This window comes from Staurois parvus, unplaced genomic scaffold (assembly GCF_062004578.1).
Source record: "Staurois parvus isolate SC_StPar_1 unplaced genomic scaffold, SC_StPar_1.0 ptg000636l, whole genome shotgun sequence".
Classification (NCBI taxonomy): Eukaryota; Metazoa; Chordata; class Amphibia; order Anura; family Ranidae; genus Staurois; species Staurois parvus.
The window spans coordinates 9267367-9289108 of NW_028318432.1; the positions used below are offsets into that span (position 1 = coordinate 9267367).

General features: G+C 40.7%; 1 protein-coding gene across 1 annotated transcript in view; it reads left to right on the forward strand.

The window, feature by feature from the left end:
- The first annotated feature begins 6438 nt into the window (after positions 1 to 6438).
- Positions 6439 to 21742, forward strand: part of GAD2 (glutamate decarboxylase 2) — a 134220-nt gene continuing 118916 nt past the window's right edge. Inside the window, exons 1-4 of the mRNA XM_089693784.1 lie at positions 6439 to 7014; positions 7506 to 7565; positions 7766 to 7915; positions 8595 to 8828. Of these exons, the coding sequence (XP_089549910.1) occupies positions 6939 to 7014; positions 7506 to 7565; positions 7766 to 7915; positions 8595 to 8828 (520 nt within the window). The 5' untranslated portion in view covers positions 6439 to 6938. The remainder of the gene's footprint in view (positions 7015 to 7505; positions 7566 to 7765; positions 7916 to 8594; positions 8829 to 21742) is intronic.

Below are 21742 nucleotides of genomic sequence, written 5' to 3' on the forward strand. Positions count from 1 at the left end.
AAAAGTGCAGGTGGTGGCAGCAGTTCCGTTATTATAATCTCTGATTACTCCTAGTCTTTCCATTCACTTTGCTGAATTGGCCTATTCTTTACATACTCACCCAATCGTGGCTCTTGCACTCTGTCTGGACACTGATAAAATGCTGTGGTTCGCTAAGCAGCCAAGAGTTTCATCTGTGCAGGCCTAGTCCCAAGCATCCAGTTTATTTGCACAACCCATACATCAAAAAAGATCCCTATATTCATTATAGTATATATTACCTAGGTCTGGACTAGCTGTTTGAAAACTCTGACATTTGCTATAAGAGCTTTAGTTCCTTTTGGGCTTCGGTGTATTTCTATAAGGAATTTCAATATAGTAAGCTAATAAATATTCTGTTCTTAGCACCACTAAAATAGCGGGTAGGAATAGGACCAATGTACAAATACAGCTACAGATGTAATAAAAAAACGTGTACTAGGCAAAACATGCCCAAAGCTATTACGAAGAGAAGTTTAAAAAAAATATTTATTTAAAGTGTTATTAAACCCACAACAGTAAAATCAGTCTGTATTTGCAGTAAAGCATGCTTGTTATACTCACTGTGGAACCTAAGGGGTTAAGCCTCTGCATTGTATAAAAAGACTGTTTGATCCTTTCTTCTCTGATCCTCCCCTTCTTATCTCCTAATGAAACATATCCTGTGGATAAACTCTGCACATGCTCAGTTTGGTGTGTATTGCTTAAGAGGTTTTTTGTTTTCTTGGGAGAGTGCATACGATCAGCAAAGGGCCAATCAGCACTGTTCAGACAGAGGTCAGGGGTTCTGCATCCTCCTAGAGCAGAAAAAAACTCCTCCTACAAGCTTTAAACAGTGCTCTGCTGAACACTGATAGATGTCACAAGACTGCTCTAACTGCTGATGGGAAAAGGTATTTAGTTTAGATTTACTAAAATAATTGCATTTCCATGTTGTGTGTACTGTGGAAGACCAGATATAGTGAATGCAGGGTCCTGGGTTTAGTAACACTTCAGCTCCGGAAGGCCATTTTTTGCATGTATATAATTTTCTTCATACAAATAGAGCTTTATTTTGGTGATATTTGATCACCACTGGGTTTTTCATTTTTTTTATTATATGAATGAAAAAAGAATGAAAAACTTGAAAAAAAATGCTTTCTGCCATAAAACATATCCAATAAAAAATAAAAAAAATCTAATTTTGTCTATGGTATACATTTTGAAATAATAAAAAAAAACCTAGTATTGGTGATGATCAGTGACCTATACTGGGACTGTGATAGTGTAGTGGGAAATCTGACACTAACTCACACTGGGTGGGAACTGACGAACTGACACTGACATCACCAGTGACACTAATACAGTAATCAGTGATAATACTATACACTGTCACTGTACTAATGACAATTAGTAATATTAATTACCCCTTTATTTGGAGTAATAAAGGGGTTCAGTGTGTGCCTAACAAGTGTTAATGTGTGTATTATGTGCTTTTTACTAAAAATCTCTTTGTTCCTTCTCCCTCCTAATTGATTATTTCATTTGTACAGAGCCCAATACTGATTTTCAACACAAGGCTCTGTGCTGTGATTAGACACAGACGATCAGCAAGTCCTGGCCATGAATTATCGGCCAGGACCTGCTGACAAAATCCCACTCTAAGCCCAGCAGGGGCATGTTCATGCACCCTGTACCCAGAAGAGGCCAGCAATGTACAGGTACGTCGCTGTGCCTGTATGAGCTGCCCATCCACAGTACATTGTGGGTGGGTGGTCCTAAAGTGGTTAAATAAATAAAATATATGTGTATATATATACAGTGGGGCAAAAAAGTACCGTATTTTTCGGACTATAAGGCGCACATAAAATCCCTATATTTGTACAAAAATCGGCAATGCGCCTTATATTCCGATGCGCCTTATGTATGAACAGTGTATGTTCACACTGTGCTGAACAATCTGTCAAAATGTTTTATTATGACTTTGGTAAGCGACGAAGCCACTCCCCTTGCTTATTCGAGCTTATCCTGGCGACGATAAACCAATCAGAGCCAAGCAATCAACAACAAATCAAAGCTTTTTCACTTACCGAAAACTACATTTCCTGATATATACTGTGCTTCCAAATTAAGGACCCCAAAATGGCACCTGTTAAGAGACCTGTTAAGAGACATGCTTACGACGCGGATTTCAAACTCAAGGCCATCAGCCAAGCAGTACAACATGGGAATAGAGCAGCAGCGAAAAAATTCAACATTAATGAATCAATGGTACGGAAGTGGAGGAAACAAGAAGATGACCTGCGTCAAGTAAAGAAGACGAAGAAGAGTTTCCGAGGGAACGATGCAAGATGGCCACAATTAGAGGACAAAATTGAGCAGTGTATTATTGAACAGAGAACAGCAGGTAGAAGCGTCTCTACAGTCTCCATTCGACTTAAGGCAACAGCGATGGCACGAGATATGAAGATCAACGAATTTCAAGGAGGTCCTTCTTGGTGCTTCCGTTTTATGAAAAGGCGTCATCTCTCCATCCGCACAAGAACTACCACTTCGCAGCAACTGCCAAAGGATTATGAAGAAAGGATGGCCATCTTCCGCACTTACTGCAAGGACAAGATCATCGAAAAGAAGATCCAGTCAGACCACATCACAAACATGGACGAGATCCCTCTCACCTTTGACATCCCCGCGAACCGTACTGTAGAAAAAACAGGGACGTCTACTGTATCTATACGCACCACAGGGAATGAGAAATCATCCTTCACTGTAGTTCTCGGTTGCCAGGCTAATGGCCAGAAACTACCACCCATGGTCATTTTTAAGAGGAATACTTTGCCAAAGGAAACATTTCCTCTTGGGATCATCGTCAAGGTCAATCCAAAAGGCTGGATGGACGAGGAGAAAATGAGTGAGTGACTGAGAGAAGTTTACGTCAGGAGACCAGATGGCTTCTTCCACAAGTCTCCGGCCTTATTGATCTACGACTCTATGTGCGCTCATCTCACTGACACTGTCAAAAGCCAAGTGAAGAAAACCAATTCGGAGCTTGCCATCATTCCTGGAGGATTGACCAAAGAACTCCAACCACTAGATATTGGTGTCAACAGGGCGTTCAAGGCTAAATTGCGAGCCGCATGGGAGCAATGGATGACAGAAGGTGAGCACACATTTACCAACACAGGCAGGCAACGCCGGGCTAGTTATGCCACTATCTGCCAATGGATCGTCGATGCCTGGGCTAAGGTATCGGTTTCAACTGTGGTCCGAGCTTTCACAAAGGCAGGAATCATCAATGAACAGCCAAGCAACAGCAATGAGACTGAATTGGATGATGACGAGAGGGATCCGGGCTTGCTCGATGCCGCTATCGCCCAACTGTTAAATTCCGACACCGAAGACGAGGAATTTGATGGATTCGTAGAATATGAATGATTGAAAAAGTGAGCATACTCTTGTGTAATATCTGACCTATCCGGCTATTTTGTTTCGCTTTAATATTGTGTAATATTGTGGTCTGACTGGATCTATTGTGTAATATTGACAGTTATTGTTAATGATTTGAATAAAGTCTGACTTATCCGACTACCGGTATTTTGTTTCGCTTTATGCGCCTTATAATCCGGTGAGTCTTATATATGAAAATAGATCCGTTCACTAATACTGCGTCTTATAATCCGGTGCGCCTTATAGTCCGAAAAATACGGTATTTAGTCAGCCACCAATTGTGCAAGTTCTCCCACTTAAAAAGATGAGAGAGGCCTGTAATTGGCATCATAGGTAGACCTCAACTAGGAGAGACAAAATGAGAAACAAAATCCAGACAATCACATTGGCTGATTTGGAAAGAATTTATTTGCAAATTATGGTGGAAAATAAGTATTTGGTCAATATCAAAAGTTCATCTCAATACTTTGTTATATATCCTTTGTTGGCAATGACAGAGGTCAAACGTTTCCTGTAAGTCTTCACAAGGTTGGCACACACTGTTGCTGGTATGTTGGCCCATTCCTCCATGCAGATCTCAACTAGAGCAGTGATGTTTTGGGGCTGTTGCTGGGCAACACGGACTTTCAACTCCCTCCAAAGATTTTCTATGGGGTTGAGATCTGGAGACTGGCTAGGCCACTCCAGGACCTTGAAATGCTTCTTACGAAGCCACTCCTTCGTTGCTCAGGCGGTATGTTTGGGATTATTGTCAGGTTGGAAGACCCAGCCGCGTTTCATCTTCAATGCCCTTGCTGATGGAAGGAAGTTTGCACTCAAAATCTCACGATACATGGCCCCATTCATTCTGTCCTGTACATGGATCAGTCGTCCTGGTCCCTTTGCGGAGAAACAGCCCCAAAGCATGATGTTGCCACCCCCATGCTTCACAGTAGGTATGGTGTTCTTTGGATGCAACTCAGCATTCTCTCTCCTCCAAACTTGCACAATTGGTGGCTGACTAAATACTTTTTTGCCCCATACAGTATATGTATACATTTATTTTTATTTTATTTATTTTTTAATTTTTTTTTACCAAATTTTTTAATTAAAACTATTTTTTCCTTTTCTCTCTTTTCCCTTTTCCTTCTTATTGAGCTAATGTAGAAATGCACACAGCGCCCGATAAGGCTGTCATTTCTTCCTCTCATTAAATAATGGCTGATAGATGGTCAATGTGGTCATGGGGTGATAGCTGGCTTGTTCTCACAGTATAGGTGCATATGTCCTGGTCTTCAGATGATCACTGACACCCCAATGGCTCAGTTCTTTAGAACAGTTGCCATAGAGCATCTCAGGTCTCTTGTTGTATACGTTTGAACTATTAACTTTTATAATGTACCCTAGAGTATTTTCCTTTGTGTAATTACACTTGGAATATATTTTGATGCCTCAGCATCAGCAGCATCAGACACAGCAGTGGGAGCCATTGGCATAGCCAGTGAGAAGGGAGCTGGGGGCGGGGCTGTGCCGTACTCTGTGTGTCTCGTTGTCACAGAGGTGGCGCAGGGGAAAACATGCATGAGTGCCCCCAGAGCAGGCAGCTTGCTATGGAGGCACTCAGCAGGGGGGAGGAGCCAGGAGCACAGGCAGAGGACCTGAGAAGAGGAGGATTGGGGCTGCTCTGTGCAAAACCATTACACAAAGTAGGTAGGTATGACATGTATGTTATTTAAAAAAAAAAGCTGAACCTTTACAAAAGTTTTAAAGAATACGTTCACCTTTTCAAACAAATAGGTAAAAAATGTGCATTTACTATTTTTTTATTGGGAGCCTGTAACCCACCCATTATCAGCAGATTGTGGGTGCTATGCAAGGCTCTTGCAGACTCTGTATGTAGGCTGTCTGCTTGCATGTTGTATGAGCAATCTGTTACACACTGACAGGAGGACTCAATGAACTAACACAGTGCTGACTGTTGGTAGTTGTAGTTCCCCATTCACAGAATACTGACCTGGCGAGCAGGGCAGAGCCCCGTATTTTTTTAATTATGGCAGCAGACATGGGGAGAAGATCCCCAGTCTGATGTCATAGCAGGGACTCGGGAGGGAGAGCACAGAGCAGCTGCAGCAGTAACACATTACATGTTACACCTTGAATACAGGTGTAACATGTAACATGTTAGAAAAGGTGAACATATAGGCTGCTGACTTGGATACAGCTGTGATTTCTGTGCTGGGGAAGAAAACCTGCTCGAATCGTATGATGATAGAACAGATAAGTGATTTGAAAATGTTTCCATTGAAGTCTATGGACCATAGAATTGCACTGCATCGCATCAAAGAATCATAGGAGTCTTTCCCAAATTTGGATCACAGCTGCTCTGCATTGATGTGAACAGGCTCCATAGGAATGAATGTGATTCAGCGTGATCTGATTCACATCTGAAATTGCATGATTGTACAGGGACGGACTGACAACTCATGGGGCCCCCGGGCAATAGGGGATCATGGGGCCCATGTCCTTGCCCAAACTCAAAAAAGCCTATGAAAAAGGTACCAGGGGCATCTCATGGGGCCCCCTACTAACCCTGGGCCCTCGTGCAGTGCCCGAGTTTCCAAATGGTCAGTCCGCCCCTGAGTGTGGACAGTATAAGAGCAACGATAGTGTTTATCAGATCTGCTGTGTATGATAAAATATTCACATGGCATGAAATGTATTTGCCTTTATGATATCTGTAATCCTCTTTATAGTTGAGGTTACGAAACCAAGACCATCATATAATGATATAGTGACACCCCTTGAAGAGCGGTCCATCAATAATAATTGGTGTGAAACTAGATCATTTGGCAGCCTCGTATGCGATTGCACTTACGCATATGGTTTTCGCGTGCTTTATATTCCGGGGTCGTGTTTTTTTGCGTCTCAGTCGGGATTTTCCCTCAAGGAAATGGACTATGTGTAATCTGCGTAAGATGCGTATGTAGTCATACTTCAATGGTTTCGCCAATCTTTAGACAAAGGTTCCTTTTTTCTTTTCTTTTTTTTTTTTGAAATAACGTCAGAATGAGGTCCTGCAGCGTCATCTTAGAGCCTTCCCTTGTATTTTGTCCCATAAAATCCACTATGACAGAAGACAGCGTGATTAACCAATAGGTGGCTGAAAGTGTTCAGGGAGGGGGTGGGGGTGTCTGGACTCTTAGAGGGTCTGATGTAGAGGAGAGAGATTTGAGTGACTTACAGGAGTACAGTGCTCCGCCGGGAGGGTTCAGCACCGCAGACAGCTCCGTACATAGGCTGCTCTCTGCAGGCTGACAGCTCGCCTTCTCATTGACCGCTCAGCGCTGGGCTCCCTTCACTCTCCGCACACACCTCACTCCCCCGGCACTCATTACCCCTCCGATAGGCACTCTTCTTTACTTGGCTGTTTATGTCTATGATCCTCTACAAGGGATTCAACAGCAACACTAGCATCAGCTGCCACCCCACTGCTGTCTGTGCTCTCCAGGGTTGGGATGGCATCTCCTGGCTCTGGATTTTGGTCCTTTGGGGCAGAAGAGCCGAACAGTGAATCAGACAACCTAGGCACAGGTGAGTAAGCTGGATCTGATTTCTTTCTTTTCTTGCTGGCATGGAGACAAGTATTCAGCATCGTTCAGATCCAAACATTCAAACACACTTTTTGCTCTAAATGTAGTGTAGGAGAATGTAGTTTGCTTTATTATATTTCTACACGGATAACGTACTGTGCAATCCGTAAAGGGTAATTATAGTATAGATACATTTAAAAAGATCATATATCTCAAGAAAGTAACATTTATTGATGGTTCATTAAATAAAAGAAACCATTTTTTTAAATATTACATTTTAGATTTGAAACAGATTTAATGATAAAGGGCATAATGAAATAAATAAAACAAAATAAGAAAAAAAGAGAGAGAGAGAGAGAAAGAAAGAAAGAAAGAAAGAAAGAGAAAGAAAGAAAGAGAAAGAAAGAAAGAAAGAAAGAAAGAAAGAAAGAAAGAAAGAAAGAAAGAAACAGATTTAAAAATGTACACAATTTTTCTTTTTTTTCTTTCCAGCAAAAGCTTGGTGCCAGGTTGCTCAAAAATTTACTGGTGGAATCAGCTCCAAATTATGTGGTGAGTGCCAACATTAAGATTTTTCATGAAATATTAAAATGTTATAATATCATATAGAATTCAATTTTATGGAACTGTGGAACTAAATTTTATTGTAGTATGTTATGTTATAAATTATTATATACATATGTAGCTATCATATATCTGTTCCAGATATAAACATATTTAAACTCACTTCATGTACTGATCTCCCTGTCTAGCTATGCTTTATGGAGAGGGGGAAAAACCCAAAGAGTCCACCAATAAAGAGGAACTATGTACCGGTGACCAAGGATTTGAATCCAGCTATGACAAGAAGGTATGCAGCTGCGACAAGGGTGAAATAAACTTCTCCTTATTATACTCAACAGGTATGTACTGTGCAGGAAAATAACAAATTCTTCCTTTGTTAAATTATAGAAAGGAAAATTAAATGTAAACAAAATTAAATAAGGAAAATGTTTTTCTTTAATAATTTGCATAGTATATATATATATATATATATATATATATATATATATATATATAAAATATACACATAGTATTTTATATTAAGAATAATTTATCCTAGAATGTGCAAGCAAATAATGTTATCTTTTCCTGCAGTCCATCATACTTTGTGTCTTTTTTAAAATTGTGTATCTTGCCCAGTGAACCCTCTGGATTAGAGATAAGGATTTAATTGACACACTCTGATTAGGGCAATTGTTCTGCACAATCACTTAAACTTAAAGGATTTAACATGAATGCACATTTTTTTTCTTTAAATAATCTATTGCAGATGTTACAATAAAACAAAAAAATCCCAAATAGCACATTTACATTGTTTACTATTAATTTTTAAAATATATAAAATACATCAACATATTAAAACATGAAATGTAACAATATTAAACTAGATTAAATATAAAAATGCAACAATGTAATTATATTCCATATTCTCTGAATTTGTTTATTTCTATGGGGTTTTTTTTAACAAAGAATATTTTGCTCATAATGTGAAAATAAACATAAATTATTCTAAACATTTCTCATTCTTTTTTTTTTCAGACCTTCTTCCTGCAAAAAATGGAGAGGCAGAAACAATGCGTTTCTTACAACAAATGATAGACATTTTATTGCAATACGTGGTGAATACCTTTGACAGATCAAATAAGGTGATTGATTTTCACTATCCCAATGAGCTTCTTCAGGAATATAACTGGGAACTGTCCGACCAGCCACAGAGTTTGGAGGGGATTCTGCTTAACTGTAAAACCACCTTAAAATATGCTGTAAAAACAGGTACAGTGTCTTTTTTTTTTTAAATATGCATGGCATGATACTGTGCGGACAATTCCTAAATTATGAAAAAATATACATATTCATTGCACATATTTGCTGTGCAATAACTAGTTATATATGTGTGTGTGTGTGTATATATATATATATATATATATATATATATATATATATATATATATAAACAAATTGTTTTTTTACTGTTTAGCTTTGGAGCATATTTTTAACAATTAATGATGACTTATTGTTTCCAATAAACTTGAATTTGCTAAAATATATTTGTAAAAACTATTCATTAATATAAATATTTGTTCTTATAGTTTACCAGGATTTATGCTTATCTTTACTCAAATTTGTTTTTTTAGCTTCTATTGAATTTTAGAATGGTATTTTAGTGCTACGTTGGCATGTTTTTGTTTTGGTTGAGCAGCTTGGGCATATTAGTAATTGTCTTCAGATAATAGGGCTATAATATAGTGTGCATGTGTATTATCCGGCATGACTTGATTGCGAATGTGATTGCTCAGTTTACTCCGCCATTGTTGCAAGGCATACACGGAGTCAAATGTATATACCAATAATGTTTTACAGTGTGCGCCTTAAAATCTGTGTATCCCTACACTATACATATGAATGGTGCTTATTTTGTATGATTAAAGTCTTATTTTATTATCAGCCTTCTGTTTAGATGGTTTGACTTACATGCAAAGATAAATTTGTTTGAGAATGTTGCTTCTTTGTTTCATGAAATCTATTTGCTCAGTTTAGTTTACAAGTATGGTTTCCAGTTGGACATCACTGTTTCTGAGGCCAGACTTTAGGGCAGAAGCTGTCATGTGTGACCTAGTTCATCGTCCTTATTGTAATGTCATTGCTTGCCACCAGTTCCCTTTTGGCATACTTCTAGCCCCCAAACCAAAAGAGCTTTATGTATTGCTTGTATTAATGGTTAAGGGATATGTCGATAGCACACCAAGGATCTTTGAACTAGCATCCAAATATATTATTGTGTGCATGTTGTGCGGGTATCATTTTAAAAAAAAATTTATGTGTACCTGTTGTTGCATGAGCATTGTGTATATTGTGTACATGTGTGGAATTATTGTGTGTTGAGTGTATGTTCTCTCTTCTGAGTGTTGTGTTTTTTGTGTGTTTATATGTGTTATATATATAAGTAGTTTCCTTCATTTATCTATAAATGGTTTCAAATTGAAGGCCTCTTTTCCCATTTTTTTTCTGCCTTTTTTGCCCTCCTTAGAGGTGAGATAGATTGGTAGAAGGTAGAATTAGTTAATAAAGAGTACATAATCTGTTCGTACACAGGCAATACGATTTTGCATTTTCACTGAATGTACAATGCCCATTTTGGGCCTGAAGGGAGGTAAGAGGTGAGGTGTGGTAGGGTGGGGTGGGAGAATATTTAGATTAATACACAATTCACCTCTTTTTTTTATCTCTCCCAATATAAACAATATCTTTATCTTATTGAGATGGTGTGTGATCTCACAACACAAGTATTAGGAGGCAGTTGGGAAAACAGAGGGAGAAAGGGAAAGGGGGGTGTAAGAGAGGATATGGGCAGTAGGGTTGCAGGGCTGGGTAATATTTTTTGCATTCCAATTTAGATATTCCTACTGTCTCCCTTTCTCTCTTTTAAGAAAAACAAGGTGGGAGAATATGAAAATAGAATGGGAACCTTGAACATACGTTTTTTTATATGTTTGTTTGTTGTTTATGTTTTTTTTATCTTTGTGTGAGTATGAATTTTTAATGTTTATACAAAAAAAAATTGAAGGTCTGGAGGATAACTTTCACTTCATAGGGCCAATGACTTATTGTTTTTAAATAAACAGAAAATATATCTTATATCGTATGTAGATTAGGTATCTGTAATGTCGTAAAGCAGCCTTTCTCAACCAGGGTGCCGTGGCACTTGCAGGTGCCTTCTTGGATGTTCTAGTGTGTCTTATTAAAATGCCTAAAAACTGCCCCAAAATAGTGTACAAGATGACGGATGGATCAAGCCTGCCTTTTAGTTAAACAAAGCCACATGTTTTGTGGTGCAGCATTACAACCTTGGACACCGTGTGGTCCAGCCATTGGCATCCTAACAACCAGTGACGTCATTGGCTGATAAGGAGGACTTTGCATGCCTGCATAGAATCCTTGTTTGCCCCTTCCCTGCCCCACCTCATTGGTACTGGGGACACGTTAGCTGTGTGAGAGAAACTAAAGGAGACGAGAAATGCTACTAGTCAGTACCAGCAGGTAAATGTGTATTTGCAATGTAAGAATAAATCATGTCTAATGTTGGGTGTCCTATGTGTGTGGATGTTGCTGGGGTATGCAAAACTTTTAGTTTAGTATGTTACATGTTAGAATGGGCTACCTAAAATTTGTGCAGAATTTAAAGGGTGCCACAAATGAAAAAAGGTTTAGAAACACTGCCATAATGTAAACGATAACCTAAAAGACACAGCAGTTACAACGGAAGAGATAAAGGGGCCCTTTATCGCCATATCTGGGCATAACTGGAACTGCAGTTGATTTTCTGCTTTGTAAATTGTAAACACTTTTTATCTGTCTGGGTTGGAATCTAAGAACATATAATATATGTATACAATAACCCTCAGTCAATTTATTCAAAATATTACCGTGTTTTTCGCACCTGACCATAAGACGCACCTAGGTTTTAGAGGAGGAAAACAAGAAAAAAAATATTCTGAACTAATGGACTGCAGACATAGTACAGGAGATGACCAGAGACTGCAGACATAGTACAGGAAATGACCAGAGACTGCGGACACAGTACAGGGGATGACCAGACACTGCGGACATAGTACAGGAGATGACCAGAGACTGCGGACATAGTACAGGAGATGACCAGAGACTGCGGACATAGTGCAGGAGATGACCAGAGACTGTGGACATAGTACAGGAAATGACCAGAGACTGCAGACATAGTACAGGAGATGACCAGAGACTGCAGACATTCTACAGGAGATGACCAGAGACTGCGGACACAGTACAGGAGATGACCAGAGACTGCGGACACAGTACAGTAGATGACCAGAGACTGTGGACACGGTACAGGAGATGACCAGAGACTGCGGACATAGCACAGGAGATGACCAGAGACTGCAGACATAGTACAGGAGATTACCAGAGACTGCGGACATAGTACAGGAAATGACCAGAGACTGCGGACACAGTACAGGAGATGACCAGAGACTGTGGACATAGGACAGGAGATGACCAGAGACTGCAGACATACTACAGGAGATGACCAGAGACTGCGGACACGGTACAGGAGATGACCAGAGACTGCGGATACGGTACAGTAGATGACCAGAGACTGTGGATACGGTACAGGAGATGACCGGAGACTGCGGACATGATACAGGGGATGACCAGAGACTGCGGACACGGTACAGGAGATGACCAGACACTGCAGACACAGTACAGGAGATGACCAGAGACTGCGGACACGGTACAGGAGATGACCAGAGACTGCGGACACGATACAGGGGATGACCAGAGACTGCGGACACAGTACAGGAGATGACCAGAGACTGCGGACACGGTACAGGAGATGACCAGAAACTGTGGACACGGTACAGGAGATGACCAGAGACTGCGGACACGGTACAGGAGATGACCAGAGACTGTGGATACGGTACAGGAGATGACCAGAGACTGCGGACACGGTACAGGAGATGACCAGACACTGCAGACACAGTACAGGAGATGACCAGAGACTGCAGACACGATACAGGGGATGACCAGAGACTGCGGACATAGTACAGGAGATGACCAGAGACTGCGGTCACGGTACAGGAGATGACCAGACACTGCGGACACAGTACAGGAGATGACCAGAGACTGCGGACACGATACAGGGGATGACCAGAGACTGCGGACATAGTACAGGAGATGACCAGAGACTGCGGACACGGTACAGGAGATGACCAGAAACTGCAGACACGGTACAGGAGATGACCGGAGACTGCAGACACAGTACAGGAGATGACCAGAGAGTGCGGGCACGATACAGGGGATGACCAGAGACTGCGGACACAGTGCAGGAGATAACCACAGACTGTGGACACGATACAGGGGATGACCAGAGACTGCGAACATAGTACAGGAGATGACCAGAGACTGCGGACCTTTGGGGAGCAGAGGGGGGGAGCGGGTACCCAAATTTGACAGGTACCCGCTCCCACTTCCGCAGAGTGCTTCTCGTGCATGCACAGTGGGCACCCGGCTGTGAAGCCGTAAGCTGTCACAGCTGGGTGCCCACAGTAAAGATGCCGGCGCTGGGGAGAAAAAACAGTGAGGACAGCGCTGGATCGAGGAACAGGTAGGTCCGAGGAGCACAGAAGTGTCGAGTGGCCGGCCCGGTATTCTAACATGGCGGCGGCGGGAATACCAGGCCGGCAGCTCCATATTCTTCCCATAAGACGCACAGACATTTTACCCCATTTTTTGGGGGTGGAAAAAGTGCATCTAATGGAGCAAAAATACAGTAAATATTATACAGTTTATGAATAACGATTTTATATAAAGGCTTCTAAAAATGTTCAGAAATTATTGAACAAAATATACTTTACGCAGAATAAAACAAAAGGAATAAGACTCATTCTGCTGCTGCAGGAGAAGTGAGACTGCAGTGAAAGGTGGAAACCTTGCCCAGAACTTGAGTAGAGTATTTTGCTGTTAGAGTTTCTCAAAAGAGTATAAAGCAGTGAGCCCTGTAGCATCAGCCAACTGAAATATCAATTTTAGGTGGACTGCAAAATGGTATAAAGTTGGGGGGTCAATAAAGTTCAGGAGGGCAGTATTTTCAATATGAACCCAAGATCAAGAACACAAGAACAAGGAGAATAGTTCAAAACTAATCGTAGAAAGTATCAGTTTATGGAACAAGTAGTTGATGCTTGGAATAGACTTCCAGCAGAGGTAGTGAGTGGATTTAAAATGCTTGGGACAAACACAATTTTATATTCAGTTAAAAAAGGTTGACAAAAAACACAAACAAAAAACTAATGCAAATGTTTTAGGCAGGCGTGAAGAAAGCTGTAAAGTATGTATGCTTTCAATAATATTTATTTTAATTGTTTATTTTTTATCAATTTACAAAATGCAAAGTGAGCAAACAGAAGAAAACTCTAAATCAGAGGTCTCAAACTCTATTTCATCATGGGCTGCATCAGCAGTATAGTTGCCCTCAGTGGGCTGGTTGTATCTGGGGTGCGCTGCATACAGAGTGCAGGATTCAGGAGTATGTTACGTACAGAGTGCAGGATTCAGGAGTATGTTACGTACAGAGTGCAGGATTCAGGAGTATGTTACGTACAGAGTGCAGGATTCAGGAGTATGTTATGTACAGAGTTCAGGATTACGCTATGTACAGAGTTCAGGAGTGTGTGCTGCATACAGAGTGCAGAGTTCAGGGGTGTACTACATACAGAGTGCAGAGTTCAGGGGTGTACTACATACAGAGTGCAGAGTTCAGGGGTGTACTACATACAGAGTGCAGAGTTCAAGGGTGTGCTAATTACAGAGTGCAGGGTTCAAGAGTGTGTCACGTACAGAGTTTAGGATTACGCTACGTACAGAGTATAGAGTTCAGGAGTGTGCTACGTACAGAGTGAAGAGTTCAGGGGTGCACTACATGTAGAGTGCAGAGTTCAGGGGTCCATTACTTACAGAGTGCAGGGTTCAGGAGTACGTTACATACAGAGTGCAGGGTTCCCCACTCAGAGCTTCCTTGCATATTTCTCTCCTATCTGGCTCTGCTCTAGTACCTCCCTGTATAAGCAGCTCTGCCTCGCCTTGCAGGGAAATTGTTCACTTGTTCAGAGTCTGGAGATCTGTCCCAGCTGTGCCCCGCATGCAGGGATCTGTTAGATCTGGGGGCCTCTGAGAGGACTGGTAAGCCAGATTCGGCCCAAGGGCCTTGTGTTGGACATATGTGTTCTAAATCAAATCAATATTAGGTGTGACTACCTTTTGGCTTCAAACCAGCATCAGTTCTTATAATTGCACACTTTGTGCACTTGCACAAAGTCTGGGATTTTGTAGGATTAGAGTCAGGCGTACGATTAACCAATTATACCAAGAACTGGAGGAAACCAGTGGGACCCAGCTACACTCACCTACTGTCCGGTGAAGTCTGGCCAGAGGTGGTCTTAATGGAAGCCAAAAAGAGCCATACCTCTGACATGGAAACAAGGCTAAGCAACTCAACTATGCATGAAATCATAGAAACTGAGGTGCAGAAAAATGGCAGCAGGTGCTATGGACTGATAAGTCAAAATCTGAAGTATTTGGCTATAGCAGGAGGCAGTTTATTCTTCAAAGGGCTGGAGAACAGTACAATAATGAGTGTATGCAGGCAACAGTGAAGCATGGTGGAGGTTGCTTGCAAGTTTGGGGTTGCATTTAAGCATATTGAATTGGAGATTTGGTCAGGATCAATGGTGTCCTCAATGCTGAGACATACAGGCAGATACTTATCCCTCACGTCATACCATCAAGGAGGTATGTAACTTGCCCCAAATTTATTCTGTAGCAGGACAACGACCCCAAACAAACAGCCAATGTCATTAAGAACTACTGTATCTTCACAGTAAAGGAGTCCTGGAAGAGATGCTTTGGCTCCCTCAGAGCCCTGATCTCAACATCAAGTCTGTCTAGGATTACATGCAGGAACAGGAGGATTTGAGCCAGCCTACACCAGCAGAAGATCTATAATTAGTTGTCCAAGATATTTGGTACAACCTACCTGCTGAGTGCCTTCAAAAACCGTGTGCAAGTGCACCTAGAAGAATTGATGTTGTTTGAATGCAAAGGGTGGTCACACCAAATGATTTTTCATTCTGTTAATTGCTAAAAATAAATTATTAACACCTCTTTTTCTAAAAGCATTCTTACAACATTTTTCACAACTGCCTAAAACTTTTGCACATTACTATATAACAAAAAAAATGGAGGGGGCAGACTAAATGGACCACTTGGTCTTTTTTCTGCTGTCACTTTCTATGTTTCTACTGGAGGCCAAGATTCATATTCCTAATAACCCATATGTTTACTGGTGGGTCTATGAATGGTTGTACATTCTTTAAACAAATTTCTGAATGCACCTCACAGCACCTTACAGGTACAGTACTTACAGTACAATTTCCATATTTTTTTATTTGTACATCAGGGTCATATGAAACAACTGTTAGGCTTATACCAGTGTTGCTGTGTTGCTATAGTGGGGAATATATAGAACTTCCATTAAACTATGAGTTGAGCACAGGAGTGCTCGAGATTTTGTATGTTCATGTTTTGCCAAAGATCAGGGTGCAGCCATTTTGGAAAAGGTGGTGACTTGATTATCAGTTGTCTCTCTCTGAAAGTGATGTGGCAACCACATATGAATGATGTATGAATCTGCATGGTAAAGTGATGGAGAATGACACAAGGTTTAGAAAAAGGAATTATAGAGAGGTCTAGGGAAAAGGTATACTATATAACATAATACAAACAGAATGTGTATTTGGTAATCCGTCGAAATGCTGTAAAGGGTGCTTACATATTTTGGCCCCATTTTTTCCAACATAATAATGCAACATAGGTCCTGTTCTAAGACATCGGGAGAACCAGGTGAAAGGGTTAGAGTTGCTGGGTGTTAAAGGCCATTTGGCAGAGGGAGTTATAAGTGTAAGACCTGCCTTTGTTTGTTGGATACATCAAGGCCTGCCTTGTGATTGCATAATAAAGTTCCCCTATGGCAGGGACCATGTTCTCGCAGGGATTTTCTGCATCGTGGAAAGTTTAAAAGACTGTAATGGAGACACATAGCTACAAAAACAGGTGAAACTCGAAAAATTTGAATATCTTGGAAAAGTTAATTTATTTCAGTAATGCAACTTAAAAGGTGAAACTAATATATGAGATAGACTCGTTACATTCAAAGCAAGATAGTTCAAGCCGTGATTTGTCATCATTGTGATGATTATGGCTTACAGCTCATGAAAACCCCAAATCCACAATCTCAGAAAATTAGAATATTACATGCAGTCAATAAAACAAGGATTGTACATAGAACAATATCGGACCTCTGAAAAGCATAAGCATGCATATGTACTCAGTACTTGGTTTGGGCTCCTTTTGCAGAGATTACTGCCTCAATGCGGCGTGGCATGGAAGCTATCAGCCTGTGGCACTGCTGAGGTGTTATGGAAGACCAGGATGCTTCAATAGCGGCCTTCAGCTCCTCTGCATTGTTTGGTCTCATGTCTCTCATCTTTCTCTTGGCAATGCCCCATAGATTCTCTATGGGGTTCAGGTCAGGCAAGTTTGCTGGCCAATCAAGCACAGTAATCCCACAGTTATTGAACCAGGTTATGGTGCTTTTCGCAGTGTGGGCAGGTGCCAAGTCCTGCTGGAAAATGAAGTCAGCATCACCATAAAGCTCGTCTGCGGATGGAATCATGAAGTGCTCCAAGATCTCCTGGTAGACGGCTGCGTTGACCCTGGACTTAATGAAGCACAGTGGACCAACACCAGCAGATGACATGGCTCCCCAAATCAACACAGACTGTGGAAACTTCACACTGGCCTTCAAGCATCATGCAGTGTGTGCCTCTCCATTCTTCCTCCATACACTGGGTCCTTGGTTTCCAAATGAAATGCAAACATTGCTCTCATCAGAAAAGAGGACTTTGGACCACTGAGCAACAGACCAGGTCTGTTTTTCTTTAGCCCAGGTAAGACCCTTTTGACGTTGATTGTTTTCAGGAGTGACTTGACAAGAGGAATACGACATTTGAAGCCCATGTCCAGGATCCATCTGTGTGTGGTGGCTCTTGATGCACTGACTCCAGTCGCAGTCCACTCCTTGTGAAAGTCCCCAACACTTTTGAATGGCCTTTCCTGACAATCCTCTCCAGGCTGCGGTCATCCCTGTTGCTTGTGCATCTTTTTTTTCCCTTCTACATAACTTTCTATTAATGTGCTTTGATACAGCACTTTGGGAACATCCAACTTCTTTTGCAATTACCTTTTGAGGCTTTCCCTCCTTATGGAGGGTGTCAGTGATGGTTTTCTGCACAACTGTCAGGTCAGCAGTCTTTCCCATGATTGTGATTCCTACTGAACCAGACTGAGAGACCATTTAAAGGCTCAGGAACACTTGCAGGTGTTATGGCTTAATTAGCTGATTAGAGTGGGACACTTTGAGCCTAGAATATTGCACGTTTTCACAATATTCTCTTATATTTTCTGAGATTGTGGATTTGGGGTTTTCATGAGCTGTAAGCCATAATCATCACAATTATGACAAATCACAGCTTCAACTATCTTGCTTTGCATGTAATGAGCCTATCTCATATGTTAGTTTCACCTTTTAAATTGCATTACTGAAATAAATTAACTTTTGCACGATATTCTAATTTTTTGAGTTTCACCTGTACATCAACCAGATTTGATTTCAGTGAAAGTTTGCAGCATTGGCATTTAGTGTCCATGTCCTATTATTTAGTGATGCTAACGAATAATCTCAAAGTGGAAAAAAATGTAATGCCAGTTGAGAAATTAAACTTGGGCAAGGCTACAAAGGCAATGCAACACTAATGCAGCAGTAGTGCAGTGTATAGAAGCTACATGATTGGCTACCCTGATAAAGGACCATACATCTTTGAGGTCTGGTTCCTGGTGTGAGCAGTCATAATGGAGTAGACTCCTCAAAAAGCAGATATAGTCCTCTGGTGATAATAAAAATTAGACCTACTGATGAAACCAATGGATGAAAATGTCCATGTCTGCAGAGGATGGGACTAAGTTTCAGAGAGCCCGTTGGACACTGTTGGATGTAGCCTAAGCTCTGAATATTTTGCAGCCTGGAGGCTCCTGGTGGTGTTTCAGAAGATGTAATTGTGTCAAAGTTTACCATTTAACTTCACCTAAGGCCCTCCAGGTTGGACATGAATGTCTTCCACTTTACAGGAATGGAGCCTTGCATGCCTTGGGTTCTTCTACACCACTACTCTATGCATTGTGAGCCTCACGTGTTAAATTTTCTCATTCCACTTCACTCAAGGCCATCTTGACTGATATGGATGTCTTCCACTTTCCAGAATTTGAGGCTTATATGCCTTGGGTTCTTGTACATCAGTAATCTTTGCAACCAAATGTTTTTCATGCTCATATCAACCATTATGATTCTTTAGTTTATTTTAAAATCCGACCTGCCAGAAGGAGGCAGACCAGTAGGACCAAATGTTTGTTATAGTCAAGAAGACACTTTTTCATACATGGTATGAAAAAAAATCCACTAAGCGCTGTTTGCATGGAAAAATGATCTGATGCAATGAAATCTGGAAAAATATATACTGACACCTTGTTTCCTGATCCCTAGTATACAGCAGATGGGAAGATAGCCACAGCTGCACAAATGCTTTCTGTCAGTGTAAGGTAAAGTGTAAGGTAAATGCTTTCTTAGTTAGTTGAACTTCAGCCCAAATGCTTTTATGTTTTTGATAAATTAATTATAAATTGGAACTTTTATAAGCATTGCTTGCTTACTATATCCCCAACGGATATGTTTACTTTCACTTTTTACAAATTTCTGTCTTGGGAGTAAGGAGATTCTTCTCAGTGGGAGCAGACAGCAATAAAACACTGTTGGTTTTAACCAATTATTGTCCACCCTGTTGCAGTTTTACTGCAGATTGTTGATCAGCCAAGAATCTAGTATAATTACATGAAAAAAAATGATGGCTTATGATCCTGCTGGTGGCCATGAAAAATCAACGCATAAATAAAACTACCTTTAAAGATGAAGACATTTTTGCACTCTTCTGCATTCCCTTTCAAAGCTGTGTGCTTGCCAGTTTCAGTCTAGACAATAGGGCTGAACACAAAGCATCCCTTACACATTCCACTTTTTGCAGTGAACCTCTACTGAGAGAATACATTGGCTGCCATTACTGAACAGACCTTCAGAAAATGCTAGGTGCCTGGTTGCTATGTTCATGCAAAGCCATTTTTTCTGAGTAACTGGCCTGGAACTAGTATGAAAATCTGGCATTATGCCTCTCCTCTGACTTTACTAGATTTCCCATTGCTCAGAAATATTGAGGCCAGAGACATCCAGGCAACTAACATTTTCAGAAATGGCAGCCTCCATATTTCTCTTAGTACAGGTTTACCTTTTTTCTATTACCCCATCTGCTGACAGTATAATCACTGACAGCTTCGTTTACTTTGAACAACTGCTTAGAGACAACTTATTAGTACAATCACAGTTTAAAAAGCCAATGAAAGGTTATCTGTCCCCACGAAATAAGATACAAAAAATATTTTGTGGTACTGTTATTATTATTACTATACAGGATTGCACTGCACTTTACAGTACAAGTTCAATACAATTCTATAAAGGAGAGGTAGGATCACCCTGCTCATGAGAGCTTGAAATTGAACAGATTAAAACAAAATCAAAACAAATTCACTACAGGAATGGCCAGCAGTTTTTTTCTGGTAGAGTCAAAATTTAACATGGAAAGTGCCAAAATTGCTTGACAATGCAAGACTGAATTTTAAAAACAAGAGCAAATTCTGCACTGTTCAAATCTGTTCAGCAACAGTGATCTTACATAGTTACATAGTTAGTTTGACTGAAAAAAGACAAAAGTCCATCCAGTTCAATCATTAAAAAAAAGTTATAATCCTATACCCACAGTTGATCCAGAGGAAGGCAAAACACCCAGCAAAGCATGATCCAGTTTGCTCCTGCAGGGAAAAAAATTCCTTCCTGATCCCCCGAGAGGCAATTGGATATTCCCTGGATCAGCTTTACCTATAAATGTTAGTATCCGGTTATATTTTGTGCCTCCAAGAAAGCATCCAGGCCTTTTTTAAAGCAATCCACTGAGCTAGCCAGAACCAACTCTTGAGTGAGTCTATTCCACATTTTTACAGCTCTTACTGTGAAGAAACCTTTCCACATTTGAAGATTACATTTCTTTTCCTCCAGACGTAAAGAGTGCCCCTTTCTCCTCTGTGATGACCTCAGGGTGAATAGCTCTACATCGAGTTCACTATATGAACCACTGATGTATTTATACATGTTGATCATATTCCCACTTAATCTGCATTTCTTTTTTTTTGTTTACAAACGATTTTATTGTATAAAAGTAGACTGTAAAACAACAGTACATTTTCAAATAGAACTTTCAGCAAAAACAAGGCACTTTTGAATAGTACATTACAGAAAAGTATATTAACGTGAAATCTGCATTTCTAAAGAGAGAATAAATTCAGTTCCTCTAATATTTCCTCATAGCTGAGCTCCTCCATGCCTCTTATCAGTTTAGTTGCCCTTCTCTGTACTTTCTCCAGTTCCCCAATGTTCTTTTTGTGAATTGGTGCCCAAAAATGAACTGCATATTATAGATGAGGTCTTACTAATGATTTGTACCGGGGTAATATGATATCTCTCTCTGGAGTCTATACCTCTTGTAGCCTCCCTGGCGGTATTCCCGAGTGTAGCTCGGGGTAAAATTTCAGTATCACAAGCTACACTCGGGCTTACCATGTGGCGCTGCTCCGGGATCTATTCTTCTCTTACCTTGTCCTGCGCTCCCACGATGTCCCTCCTGCAGTATCCCCTGTAATTTCCTCCGGCGGATGCCAACATCAGTCTTCTGGGTTCCGTTCCCCGCGACGTCGGGACATATGGGGGATGGAACGGCGGGAAATTTGAAAATGACAAAAATTGACATTCACTAAATTCACTAAAATCACATAGTATAACATTCCTGTATCAAACCATTTCACATACATTTTGTCCCTATTGCTTTGTCCTGTGCCCTGCCTGCATTTTTACTGTTCTTTCTGCCTGGAAACTGAGAAATGTCCATGGC